This window comes from Glandiceps talaboti, chromosome 1 (assembly GCF_964340395.1).
Source record: "Glandiceps talaboti chromosome 1, keGlaTala1.1, whole genome shotgun sequence".
NCBI classification, from domain to species: domain Eukaryota; kingdom Metazoa; phylum Hemichordata; class Enteropneusta; family Spengelidae; genus Glandiceps; species Glandiceps talaboti.
Genome location: NC_135549.1, coordinates 15,954,799 through 15,967,594, shown reverse-complemented (window position 1 = coordinate 15,967,594; position 12,796 = coordinate 15,954,799). Strand labels below are relative to the sequence as shown.

Genomic DNA, 12,796 nt, shown 5'->3' with positions numbered 1-12,796 from the left:
ATACACAGAATAACAAAAGATATGTATGGACAGCAACACTGATTACAATACAAACTCAAACAAGTACCTAAATCCATGGAATATATCCATGGGTGGTATGTACTGCCATGCTAAATCCTAAGAACATAAACACTAAACCATAGAAGTATTATTATTATTTATTTATTTATTAAAAAAAAAACATGCTACACATGCATCTCATTGTATTGAAGAGACTGAAGTTAAAAATTGCAAAAGTAAATAAATTAAGATTTAAATGATTAACTTTATCTGGATGTTTACAGCAAATTGCCAAGACAACCAGGATGTAAAAGTGACAATAATTGGACAAGAAAGAAATGGTGAGATATTATTCACTTGGGATGACAGTCCACCATTTGGTAAATGTGATAATGATGTGGTGGTTACTTATATTGGTTTGTTTGACCAAACGACTAAGACAAACTCTGTAAGTATGCCAATCAAACAGATCAAACTGAACTGCTGTATGTAGTCAGTGTTGTATAAAAGCCACTTGGCAATTTTATATTCAGTCAGTTTTATTACATGTACCCCCCACCCCCCAGAAAATCATCCCATGAACATTTTTTGCAACTAGTCCAAACACACTGATGCTCTAACACAGTAACAGTTCTCATTTGCAAAAATGTTTTTTTTTAGTAACCTCTGAGTAACAGTTTTGGCACTACCAATGATCAAGCCAATTGACAATCAAAAAGAAAGATCTTATGGTATAGGATATTAGTTTGGGATGTTCCACCCAAATGTATCTGTGAAGATCTCTCATATTGAACGATGGAAACTTTACTTAAAACTGTTGGGGTAAATTCTTATTCTAGAGGCTCATTTTTGGTATAAAAGTGGTACATTGTGTGCAAAAAAGGGGTGAATTATGGGCACAGATGGAGGCACATTCTGGGAATAAAGAGGACACATTCTGGGCATAAAAGGGGCACATTGTTGTGAACATAAAAAATGGGTACATTAAGGGCCTAACATGGGTTGATTCTAGACAGAAATGTTTAGTAAAGGGGCATTCTGGTGGCATTTACTTATATTGATAAGTAAGCTGGTGTACTTATAAAAATCTCTGAAAATCAATCATACTTGATACAGTTTTTACTGTGAATGTTTCCCACGACAATGATCATATATTTGATGAAGTATCAGCATATGATTCCCACACATTTATTTCATCCAGCAGATAATTTGGTGACAAATTACAACCCATAACACCAAAGTAAAGCATTTTCTGTATGTAGCACAATCATTTATAGCATCCATATCAATTGCGAAAGTATACTGTATCATTTGCTAATTGAGCACATTAGAAAGGCCACATGCTGCGCTTGTAAATAAACCAATTGAAACAGTATACATTTACACTTGATATGAATGCTATACATGAGTGTAGCACATAGAGAAAGTGCTATACTTCAGTGTTGCTCATTGTAATGTAAGTGATCTGTACTGCTTTCATGGCCTGTATTCACATGTACAGTGTGCACAGTACCTTCGATGACCAGTAGAGAGGTAATTCAAAATTAGCTAATCAGAATGATTGAACACTTTGAATCAATGGCAGAAATGTACAGCTACTTGCATGGTCTGAAATTGATGTCTGTTTCCTGCAGTCAATTTTGGTATTCATCAACCGAATTCATTTCTATACCTGTCATTTCAGGTGTTGTTTATTCATGAGCACAAAGTTTGTATTGTTGGATGTTCAATCAACCAAGAAAGAACTCTAATTGCTTTTACAACTCTAGAGAATGTGGATTTTGTACATGACAATACTTCTCTACCAGTTACAAGTAAGTAAAACACCTTCCTTTTAAAAAAAAGAAGAAGTTGATATTCATGTTCTAGCTGATGTAGCATTACATGTATTAAAAAAAAAAATTTGACAATTTTCTCTTTATATTTTGTCAATTTTTTTATTTAAAAAGATTACGTACTATTGATATTTTTGAAAGAAGACAATATTTCTTTGCTTCAACTAAGCAGTCATGTACATGTGTTATTAGTTCAACACAGCAGTAAAGAATGTCACACCTCCTGGGTGATGCCCACACACACACACATATTAATTATCAATATTTATACACATCATTTGTAGCTTATTGGAAATAAAAAGGGAAATAGTTATCATCTCGTAGACGGCAGATGAATCATGTTACTTGGAAACGTGCTACAGTGAATGACCTTTCATGACCTTTGTGGGACATTGAAATAGTTTGTCAGGTGTCATTTTTGAATAAATTACATCTAATTGTAAACATGCCATCCAACTGTTGTGTTCCTAATTGCCACAATACCTTTCCGAAGAACAAAGATTTATTGGCTTTCAAAGTGAGCTAAGATATGGAGATTTAGAATTCTTGTAGGTCTTTCCTCATGCATCCACGAATGCCCAGCTATGGATCAAACATTGGGGACGATCACACAATCATTGAATGGCACACAAGCTCAACAAGTGAACTTCGGTCATTTAGGGGGGAGGGGCTCTGGTGTCAATGCGAATGCCAAACTTCATTTTAGCACTTCTACCAAAAGTTTGAAAACTTTGATGCCTTCAATTATAACAGCTTCTGTTATATACATGTACTAGTGAGTTATTGATAACTTGAAAAAAAACTTACTTCTTTTGTGACATACAGTGCTGGGTTTTTGGTAGTATTTTGATGTGTTTACCATCATCTCAACATGGTCTCAGTAAACTGTGGTTCATAAGTTTGGAAATACTCCCGCCTATTGGGTATATGTTTATGTGCCGTTGCCCTTTGGTTTAAAATGGGTACTGTATTTTAGGAGATAAGGAGTCTAAAATGGGATCCGCTTTACACAATTTTTTTATTTTGTTTGGTCTAAAATGGGGTCCTGGAAGGACCCACATAATGACTTCTTGACTAGTTTGAAATTTCCGGGAATTTCCCTTGGAATTTACTCCAGCTAATTTGCTGGTTGACATTTTCATATCGATGATTATATATTTTGATCTAAAATGGGGTGTTCTAAAAATTCTAATAGTCTAAAATGGGGTATTGGATTTTGGTCAAAGTGGGGCCTGGAGTTGGCAGCATGGCCACACTCCCCTACCAGACCTGGCAAGTGTTAACACAGCACCCCCCACCCACCCACCCCCACCCCATATTAAACATCTTCAGCAATGGCAAGCATTTAACACAGACACAAACTAGAACAATTATTATTGCAACTTGTTGATATCAGTTATCAAATGAATATTGATATAATTTCACTCACAGTAAATGCAGCATTTGTCATTTTGTCTCTTTTTTTTAAAAAAAAGAAGAAAAAAGTAATTGTATGACCTTTGTCTTCAGAACTGAAAATGTGCAGCCATCTGAAATTGATGGTGTGACAACATTTCCATTTTTTCACACCATAAAAGATATATTTAAGTCTGTTGCTTATGTATGAGTAATGAAGAGTGTGAGTGTGCATGCAATGAGAATTCAGTAGGTGTTTCAAACAAAACTTTTCTGACTCCATGCCCACTAAATTGTTTACATACCAATAGTGGTGTATTTCTTGCAAACAAGGAAGTTCTTTGGGTGAGTCAAATGTGAGATTGTGTAATAATATGCTAACCGGAAGGAAATCATCTCAGTGACCTTACAGTCACCTGCAAACTAGTGCAAATTTCTTCCTTGTTTGTGACTAAACAGTATATATACTGTAGATTACAGTTGTGGATAGTGGGTGGTGTTCTGCTACAGTGAGTATTGGAGTTGTCCACCCATGACTTGAATTTTAGTCTAGAATGTTCTGTTGTTAAATTTTTTTATGTGGGATGTCAGGTAATCTAAATGCAAGAATTGTTAAGAATAAATGAATCCTTAGTTTGTACTACACCAAAATACTTGGATTAATCGAGAGTCTTTTAATCCTAGGTTTCCTAGCTGAGTCCAAAGGTTTTGTTTTTTGGGAATTGAACTACTTTTTGGGGTAACTATTAATTAGCACAGGTGAATCTTCACCATAATAGCAAGAGTTGTTACCATGGTTACCATTAACAACCACTTTATACTTAACTGACATAAATGATGTAGTTTGTTCTAGTTTGTTGTTGTTGTTGTTGTTGTTGTTGTTGTTGTTGTTGTTGTTTTCCATGCTTTTGAACTATTAGAACAAAATAAAAACGATGAAACCAGTTCTACCTCTTTCTGCAACGAAATTCAAATTGTGACAATATAAAATAAATGGGTATGGGTCACAAAACAGGATGAGAGATGAATTGATTTATGATGTCCCAGTTGGTTCAGTACTTCTTTGGTAAATCATAGAACCTGGAGAAGTCATTTTAAAGAAGTGCCACATAGGGGTTAAGTGATGGGGTTAAGACACATGGCATACAGTACATAAATCTGTCAGTAAAATATGCCTAAAACAACTCTGTGAGTTACTAAAATGACCTAATCTGAAAAAGTGTCAGCAGAATATTTTGACTGATTGAAAATGCAATCAATAATTTTGCCATTGTACACTGTCTTGTTGTTAATAGTGTTAACTGTATTTTGGCTTTATCGTGTTATCATGTTTCAAACTACATGTTTGTCCTTCATATTAAGATGTAGACTTTCTCACAGCCTTGGGAGCATCGCTAGCAGAAAGTGTTGTATGTATTTTATGTACTGATATCAACCACATACTTGTACTCTATATGTAATATCCTTATACTATCTGCTGTTGTTGACTACATGTGACTAACCATTACTTGATGTGTTATTGCAACCAACCGTGGTATTGCGTCAGGACGGTGTCACAAAATCAAAGTGGAGACTTATGGATTGGGTTCCGTCTGTCCGTGCATCCGTCCGTCTGTCCGTCCGTTCGCAGCCGTTTCTTGGAGATGCCTGGACCGATTTTTTTCAAACTTGGTACAGGGGCAACATACAATAGCATACATATGCACGTCAATTTGTTTCATGATGCGATCCAATATGGCTGCCTAGCAGCCATTTTGTTTGCAAATTTTCTCAGTCTAAAGCCATAACTCAGACATGCTTGAACAGATCTCATTCAAAGTTGGTATTAGGACAGTGTTCTATGACATACATGTGCATATTCATTGTTGTTGTGATACGATCCAATATGGCCGACTGGCAGCCATTTTGTTTGCGAATTTTCTATGTCCAAAGCCATAACTCAGACATGCTTGAACAGATCTCATTCAAAGTTGGTATTAGGACAGTGTTCTTTGACATACATGTGCATATTCATTGTTGTTGTGATATGATCCAATATGGCCGCCTCGCAGCCATTTTGTTTGCGATTTTTCTATGTCCAAAACTAAAAGCCATAACTCAGACATGCTTGAACAGATCTCATTCAAAGTTGGTATTAGGACAGTGTTCTATGACATACATGTGCATATCCATTTTCGTCGTGATACGATCCAATATGGCTGCCTGGCAGCCATTTTGTTTGTGAATTTTCTATGTCCAAATCCATAACTCAGACATGCTTGAACAGATCTCATTCAAAGTTGGTATTAGGACAGTGTTCTATGACATACATGTGCATATCCATTATCATTGTGATACGATCCAATATGGCTGCCTGGCAGCCATTTTGTTTGCGAATTTTCTATGTCCAAAGCCATAACTCAAACATGCTTGAACAGATCTCATTCAAAGTTGGTATTAGGACAGTGTTCTATGACATACATGTGCATATTCATTGTTGTTGTGATACGATCCAATATGGCCGCCTGGAAGCCATTTTGTTTGCGATTTTTCTATGTCCAAAGCCATAACTCAGTCATGCTTAAACAGATCTCATTCAAAGTTGGTATTAGGACAGTGTTCTATGACATACATGTGCATATCCATTTTCGTCATGATACGATCCAATATGGCTGCCTGGCAGCCATTTTGTTTGTGAATTTTCCATGTCCAAAGCCATAACTCAGACATGCTTGAACAGATCTCATTCAAAGTTGGTATTAGGACAGTGTTCTATGACATACATGTGCATAAATTATTCATTTGTTGTAATACGATCCAATATGGCCGCCTGGCAGCCATTTTGTTTGCGATTTTTCAATGTTCAAATGCCATAACTCAGACATGCTTGAACAGATCACATTCAAAGTTGGTATTAGGACAGTGTTCTATGACATACATGTGCATATCGATTTTCATCGTGATATGATCCCCCATACCTGACCGATCCTTTATTGTTGTAGGCATGTTCCATGTCCAACAAGCAGACACAACAGATCTAAGTCTGTTTGATTTAGGTTCACAAGTGTTGTTACGTGATCAGAGTAGTGATAATTCCTTAAAACCCAATCATAGCGGGGACTATGTCATTCTCAATGACTTGTTTTTCTTCCAACACAATCAAAAACACAATACCCCCCCCCCCTTCCATCCACAATTTTGAAAACAGCATGACCCCTACTGCCAATTTCAAAAACATGGTGACCCCCTCCCCCAGCCGAAGAAACTGACAGGTCCCTAAATTCATTTACCCTGTAAAACAGTGCCTTGTTCATATCATGCACAGCCTTCCAGAACATTTTGCTCATACAGTTATACACATTAATTTGAATTCCATGCCAAAATGGTGAGCTTAAATTGTCAATATGAGATGGAACTCATAGAATGCTATCAATAGGATATGTTTACCATGAGATGAGGCATCCGTAGTAGCAATATTTTGAAATGTTTTGGTACTTGTTGGGCACTCACTCTCGGTAGGTGTTGCAGTTCTTTCTGTAATTCCGATAATGCGATCGTGATAGTGCGTGCTGTGGCATGCGATCCAGTGAAAGTACTTTTGGAAGACTGAGTTGATTGTATGACCATCATCTCAATATTGTTCAAGATTATTTTGTTTTGAAAACATTGAATACAACTAAACATTACATGTATAAGGTACATATTTCTAAAGCCAGAACTTAATTGTAAGTGTTGTCGCTAGATCACATGCCACATGCCGCTGCACGTGCTGTCGCAAACGCAATCGATTACGACCACAAAACAGAAGTGGCAATGTGACCTACCTGAAGTGAACTATGACAAAACATTTCGAAATAGTACTATTCATCATGTGAATGAATATTGAACATCACAAATAATCATCACAAAAAGTAATGTATGTCAACTTGGTCAAGTCAAGGGCTGCTCCCAAGCTCCTACCGTAAAGTGTCAACTGCCTTAACTTCCTGTCCAACTTTCCAAGGTAGTGCTGCATTCAGTGGGGGGCCGGCCATGTTGGATTTTGTCGCAAAAACCATAGTGTTCAAATATAAATAGTAAGAAAGATATCTAAGAGCAGATTTGTTCATAAATGATAGGGATTTTAATAACTATTCCTTTTTTCTTGAGCCTTTGGTGAAATTTCTAGATCAATGGAACCGATTTTGAGGAATTCTGGCTGCTGGTTGACATACAAGTACTAAATTTGTATATATACACTACGCTAGTTTTTTTGTGGAATAGTATATAATCTCATAATTTTATGGAATTTAGTTCAGAATTGAGTCAGCGTATTCTAATTACTATCAACACCCGAAAGTTGTGTTTCACAGGATCCATTTCAAAAAAAGGTGTCAAACATGTAATATAAACTCTGTGATAAGGCAAACATGAGGACACAGAAGGCAGTGATTTTTGATATCAATGCATAGGAGCATGGGCAAGTTTTCCCATGGATGCCATCTTGAAAGTGATGCAGTGATGTTATTTCTTAACAACGATTTATGTTCATGATATAAACAGTTTTTTTTTGTTTGTATGTTTATATACATAGACCAATGTTGGTGGAGGGTCTATGGCTTATACAACTTGAGAAGCAAACTCTGATAAGTAAAGTCATCATTCCAATGAATCATTCTAATTTAGTAATACTTCAAAAGTTTTACAAAGTGTTATAATAATACAACATGTAGAAAAAAAATCAATTTTCATCCACTGGCAATTTTAAAATATTGCTTCAGACGATTTAGCATGAATTTTGTAAAAATGCTTATCATTTAAAATACTACTGCATAAAGTGGTATACCATTAGAAAAGATCAACTTGCTCAAATTGTATACTCTAAAAAATAAATTCTCTTTGCAGACATCTTCAGAGCTTTCCTTGCTGAAGTCCAGCCACAGGACAGAGTGTTTTCACTGAATGTGGAGAGGCGAAATCTATTAAGATGTCAGTTTCTGTACAGCAAATTCAAAGGTTTTAGTGAGACCTCCAGCAAAGAAACTCACATGCTGTTCTTCTTGCACAAAGAATGTAAGTTGGTATTAAATGTTATGATACTTACTGTAGGACTGTCCTTGTGTAAGGAGTCTTGACCACGTGTTTGGACCAAAAGTAAGGTTATTCAGGTTTTTATGTACTGCTGGAAACAGAAAAGAATTAGATAAAATGCTATTTTTAGAAACAGGAAATGCAATTATTACCCTGTATGGCCATTGATCTTAGGTCCTCTACTTTCATAGGTGTCAATGTCCAGGGTGTCATTAACCCGACAACATGTTGGTTTTCCCCCCAAATAATTCAACTGAGTACATGTATTTTGGCTCATGAAAATTATTTGGCAGAATAGCACTTTAGGAATTGTCAGAATAATGTAACAATAAAACTATGGAAAGTAATTACTTCCCTTTCAGCAAATCTGGTAAGTTAGGGCAATTATTAATAGTGCATGCTTCAATTTTCATGTAATTTTGTAAATACATTGATGTTAAGAGAGTGCACATATCTGGTAAAAAACTTGTTAGTGTTGTTTTTAACATTAATGAGTAATTTGCATAATTAATGATTTTCAGTAATTAGACTATCTTAATGCATTGTGGTACATACACCAACCATAACAAAGCACATATATCCTATAAAGGTTGTTGACATAGCTATCAGTTTTAATGTTTCATTTGCATAATTAGTGATTTTCAGTTATTATCTTAGTATGCACACTTCACATAGTTTGGTATACTTACTTTGCCAATTAAGGTATTAGACCACACAAAATTTCCCTTGTTGATATTGGTTTGCAGTTAAGAAAGTAATGATTACACACATCCATAACTATACATTTTCTGAAAGCTCTTGATCCACTCTTTACAATGAAATTAATAAAATTTGGTTTTATGTACTTCCGGTCACGTGACCTCTACATATGTGATAATTTGCATTTTTCGTTCAACAAAAATTAGCTCCTTCAAATTTCGACCAACAATAGAAAACGACGCACAATGTTTATCACCACGTCAGTGGCTACAAAACCGTGTCTCAGATTTTTCCTGTCTGTTTTTGTTACGAAGATATATAAATAATAATAAATAATGTCCAAATAAACCATGTATGTCTCATTTAAATCCGTCTTACTTTCGAACAAAAGAAGCAATCAAAAATCTGAGACACGGTTTTGGAGCCACTGACGTGGTGAATAAGATCCTACTGTGTTTGTTATTGTCGGGTACTCTTTGAGGTTGCTAATTTCCACATAGTAACGCAATTCTTTACAAAATGTAAACTTGAGAAAGTAACAAAAACATGTGTTGTGAGTTGAGACAAACAAAAAACGTTTAACACATTCCTTACAGAAAAGTTGTAAGTGTCACATCCTTTATCACCTTCGAAAATTTGTTTTTTCCATGTTATGACCATTCTATTGGCCAAAAAATATGAAATCTGTCAGTTCAAATGTAGCCAACGCCCACTATTCGACATGCGATTTTGGCTATTCGGGTTAAAAATTAACTTCCTCATTTGCATATGTATGCGAAAGAATTGAGGGCGGAGCCTTCTTCCTTTTATGGAAAGCAGAGTGTCAAGCTACGTTATATAGCGGTCTCAGGTTTTATGTAAAATAAACGTAGTGGTTTCCGGTGAGAGAGTAAATGTTCCCTGGGTTCTTGTTCAATTTAGAGGAGTTCCCCACTTGTGTGAACATGAAACGACGGAAAATATACCAATTGCTTTGAGAGTGGTATTTTAACTAATAAAGAAGCTAGTTAGCTTCATAAAACATATTTAGTATGATGGTATTTTCTTGGAGTAACAATGCATAGTCCGGTCGCGATTGTACATGTACTATGTTTTGCTTTGAAGCATCGTACTCAGATTCTATTGTTTTTATTTTGATACATAACATGTATCTGTGTCGAAATCAACGTCAAAAGACGCACCACTATCGTCGCAATTTCATTGTTGTGTCTACCAGGAAAATTACTGCGCCGGTTCATCTGGACACAGCATACACAGTACATTTAACCATGGGTGGAGGGTCTATGATTCAACACATCGCGCTTCCACGTCAATGCAAAACGCAAACTGTTAGACATGTCTAGCCATATAGCTCTCTCATGTCTCTAGCTCTTCGGCATGTTAATTTTTTTTGACAAAAACAAAAATAGTCGGAGACGAGACGGCACCTCGGGAGGGCTTCAGTGAGAACGGGCCGTGTTTAGAAAGAAGACGAAACCACCTCATGTCAATTTGTGGTTGGTAATGAACTCAATTAAAAAGAAAATGAAATAAAGCGAGTACATAGTTTTCAAGAGGGATAGTTATCCGACAGCTTCGCTCTACTACGCGTATACGACGACTTCGTATTTGGAATGTCGAAGACTGTAGCGTGATGACACGTACTACGTGCTACGAAGGGAAGGGGGGGGGGGACTTGGCGTTCGATACTGAAAATCTGTATAGCGCCATTGAAAATCGCAGATTTTTGAGGACATGTACCCGTAAAACGGATTATTTATTAGAATTCAATACTTGGGAATGATGTTCGTTTCGGTGACTTTTTATTTAGTGTCACCTAAGTGAAGTAGTGTCGATGAACAACACGAGACGGTATATGTTTACATGGAAACGATCTGTTGATCTGTACTAGATAACTAGTCTTGCTGCTAGACGTTCGGGCTTTCTTTCGTATAAGCGAACGAAATTCGCAGTGAGGGCATAGCGATGTTAGGTCGTGTATCGTATTGTATCGGAAGAACATCCGAGGTCTAGCAGATAGACTACTAGATAACGGGAGAGATACGAATGGTGCGTTATTTTTGCATGTGGTTCACGAAAAGATAACTTCCAAATCGTGGGTTTTGACTTCACTCGCTGAAACATAATCACTACTACTGTACCGCAAGGACGAGTATGTTTTGTAAACCGAGGCTATGCATAATTACTTCGCCTAGATAGCAAAAATGGATTCCCCAGAGGATCGACGCGTTGCTGATAAATCAGCTGATAAATACTTTTTTTTCCTTTTTTGTTTAAAATTTGATGTTGTGGTTCCAATTACACCTTTCCACCATTCTTTGTTGTAGGATGCCTTTGTTTTATCAATGGAAGACTTCGCAAAGACCATCTGTGCTAAACTATAACAAAGCTGACTTTCACTTGCATTTTGACACCTATCGTAATACATTCCTTTATGCACAGTAAAATTTCATTAAAATTGAGAAATGTTTTCACCATTTAAATAGTTTTGAGTAGACAATCGGTTATAAGCAATATCATGAAAAGACACAGAGAGAGAGAGAGAGAGAGAGAGAGAGAGAGAGAGAGAGAGAGAGAGAGAGACTGACTCTAATTCATTCTCTTTATTCATTTTTTAGCTCGCTCATTACATTATTGGGCAACTCTTTTTTGACACTGGAAGGATGTCCTCTTGTTATTCATACTTGTGGTACACTGTACCCCATACCCCATGACCATAGCAATTCTTTTACTGGTCTGAGACTACTCTATCAGCAAGTTTATGTAAATGAGTTGACAAGTACTTGACACATTTCGTCAAATGTATGCTAATGAGCTGCCTAGTACTTGACACTTCCCGCTATATTATAATAAAGTGTGCAAATGGTTGTAAAGCCATGTGCATTTGTTTTGGTTTTTTATTTCTTCCCATATCTCAAGATTGAGAAGTGCAACATTCATTTAGGTTGCATACAATGATAGCTGAGATGGTTGGTAGTCATTTCCCCAAAAAAGTTAATTTTGTAATTTTTTCTAGTTTTGTGTGGTCTCCATAAAAAATATTATATAAAAATTAAAATAAAATCTCTACCTACCCCACCTATTCTAAAATTGAGCATAATTGGAACCACACAAATTTTTTTGTTAGGTCTAACTTTCCCCGAATTGATATTATTGGTGCTGCACTGATATAATTATATTCATGAATATTTTCCTTGGCTGAACAAAGACAAATACAACTAGTAACACTGAAGTAAAGCACTTTGTCTATGTGCTGCACTCATTTGTAGCATTCATATCAAGTGTAAAAGTATACTGTTTCAATTGGTTTATTTACAAACCTAGCATGTGGCCTTTGTGATGTGGTCAATTAGCAAATGAAACAGTATACTTTTACACTTGATACGGATGCTATAAATGATTGTGGTACACACAGAAAATGCTTTACTTTGGTGTTATGGGTTGTAGTGGGAATAACATCTAAATACATGATTATATGTATGAGATAAACTAAACTGTATGTGAAATTTTATGTTATTTCATCTTTAGAATGCAATCAAATGTAGATTCTACTTGTTTTACATTGTAGATCAATTAATGCTCATTTTATCAAAATGGAATTTTTTATATCTCAATTTCAGCTATTGGACAATATAGAATATCACTAGCAAGAATGGGGGACAAAGGAGTGGTGAGTGCTGTATATAATACTCTAAATTTTAAGTAAACTGACAACTTTAAAGAAATTGTAGTTCAAAAATGTAGGGCCACGTTAACACGATGCTGTTTTCAAATGGAAACAAAAATTTTTTCGTTGCATTTGCACTACTGTTTACACA

General features: G+C 35.9%; 1 protein-coding gene across 2 annotated transcripts in view; it reads left to right on the top strand.

Annotated features, from left to right (window-relative positions):
• The window catches only part of LOC144453047 (gamma-secretase-activating protein-like), a 34,408-nt gene that overhangs the window by 1,548 nt on the left and 20,064 nt on the right, over nt 1-12,796 (top strand). For both annotated transcript variants that reach the window (XR_013482390.1, XM_078144356.1), the window contains exons 2-5: nt 285-448; nt 1,685-1,814; nt 8,094-8,261; nt 12,599-12,648. Coding sequence is in view for 1 of the 2 variants with exons in the window: in XM_078144356.1 (XP_078000482.1) it covers nt 285-448; nt 1,685-1,814; nt 8,094-8,261; nt 12,599-12,648 (512 nt within the window). In the remaining variant the exon portion in view is untranslated. The remainder of the gene's footprint in view (nt 1-284; nt 449-1,684; nt 1,815-8,093; nt 8,262-12,598; nt 12,649-12,796) is intronic.